This window comes from Cystoisospora suis (assembly GCF_002600585.1).
Source record: "Cystoisospora suis strain Wien I chromosome Unknown contig_4195, whole genome shotgun sequence".
NCBI classification, from domain to species: domain Eukaryota; phylum Apicomplexa; class Conoidasida; order Eucoccidiorida; family Sarcocystidae; genus Cystoisospora; species Cystoisospora suis.
This window is the reverse complement of record NW_027156987.1, coordinates 1-1,156: the sequence shown is the minus strand read 5'-3', so window position 1 is coordinate 1,156 and position 1,156 is coordinate 1. Positions and strand designations below refer to the sequence as shown.

The following is a 1,156-nucleotide window of genomic DNA, read 5'->3' as shown; positions in this document are numbered from 1 at the left end:
GATTAAAGATAGATGGATAGATCGACAGAGAAGTTGTAGAGACATGTGTATATTTGGTAGGAGGTGGGATGGAGATCGATACAGGCGTGTGTACGTGTGTGGTTTGTCTGTTTGCTTATTTGCATGCGCGACACCTGTAGGGAGAAGAAGAAGAAGAAGACGTAGGGGAGGAGACGAAGAAGAAGATGAGAAAGACGAGGAAGTGTTGGACCAACAATACGTGAAGGAGTATCTTCTCTTTCAGGTATCTTCTTTCTTCCTTTCCTTTCTCTCTCTTTCTTTGAACTTCCTTCTTCGTTATTCCTCGACCCCTCAATGGTTTCTTCATCTTTATGAGATATCTCTTGAGAGGATAAAGTACAGAGCGAAGGAATTCTATAGTTAGGTTCTTGTCTACATCGTCGTGATGTGAATGAACATTTCCAGACATATATATGCCTAGTGTATATACACTTGAGACTCTTCATTCTTCATCTACGCCGATACCCATACATAACTATATCTCTCCATCTGTATGTATCTATCTAGGTCTATCTATCCATATGTATGTGTATATATATGTATAGTCTATATATGTATATGTACGTAGTGGAAGAATCAGTAGGAAACCGTTTCTGTACCTATTTCTATGGATTCACCTATCTGTTGTGTATCTAGCTATCTATACATTCATATAGCTATCATTGATAGCCATCCTGTCTCCTTCTTTTTATTCTAGGCACACGTGTATAGAAACGCTTATGTGCAAGTCACGTTACTTCATATAGACATGATATACTTCATATAGATAGATAGAGATGATACGTGAGGGGGTTGGTCGTGGCTATTCTTCTTTCCTGTTGTTTTCTTCTCCTTAGCCTTCCTCCGCACTTTGCTCCTTTTGTCGGTTCTTCTTTCTCCTTATTATCGTTCTGATCTTTCTCCTTTCTTCTTCTTCTCCTGCTCCTCCCGTCTCTTGTGTGTCTTTGCGTGTTTATGCGCAGCAAGAGACACTCGATGAATTACGTCAAGCGAATACAAGGATGATGTCTAGACTTCTCCGTCTTCAGAGTTTCATCAATCCTGACAAAGAAAGACTCTTTTCACAAATGTGGAAAGACCTCCAAGCTCTGCATGCGGACGTACGGGACCATGCCTTTTTACTCTTCTTCTTCTT

At 40.3% G+C, this 1,156-nt stretch overlaps 1 protein-coding gene across 1 annotated transcript; it reads left to right on the top strand.

The window, feature by feature from the left end:
• Nucleotides 1-142: 142 nt before the first annotated feature.
• On the top strand, nucleotides 143-1,121 carry CSUI_007792 (uncharacterized protein; the record flags this gene model as incomplete). The annotated part of the gene is made up of 2 exons (XM_068067935.1): nucleotides 143-244; nucleotides 984-1,121. Coding segments are annotated over 2 exons (240 nt in total), but the record flags the coding sequence as incomplete, so codon positions are not given.
• Between the last annotated feature and the right edge of the window lie 35 nt (nucleotides 1,122-1,156).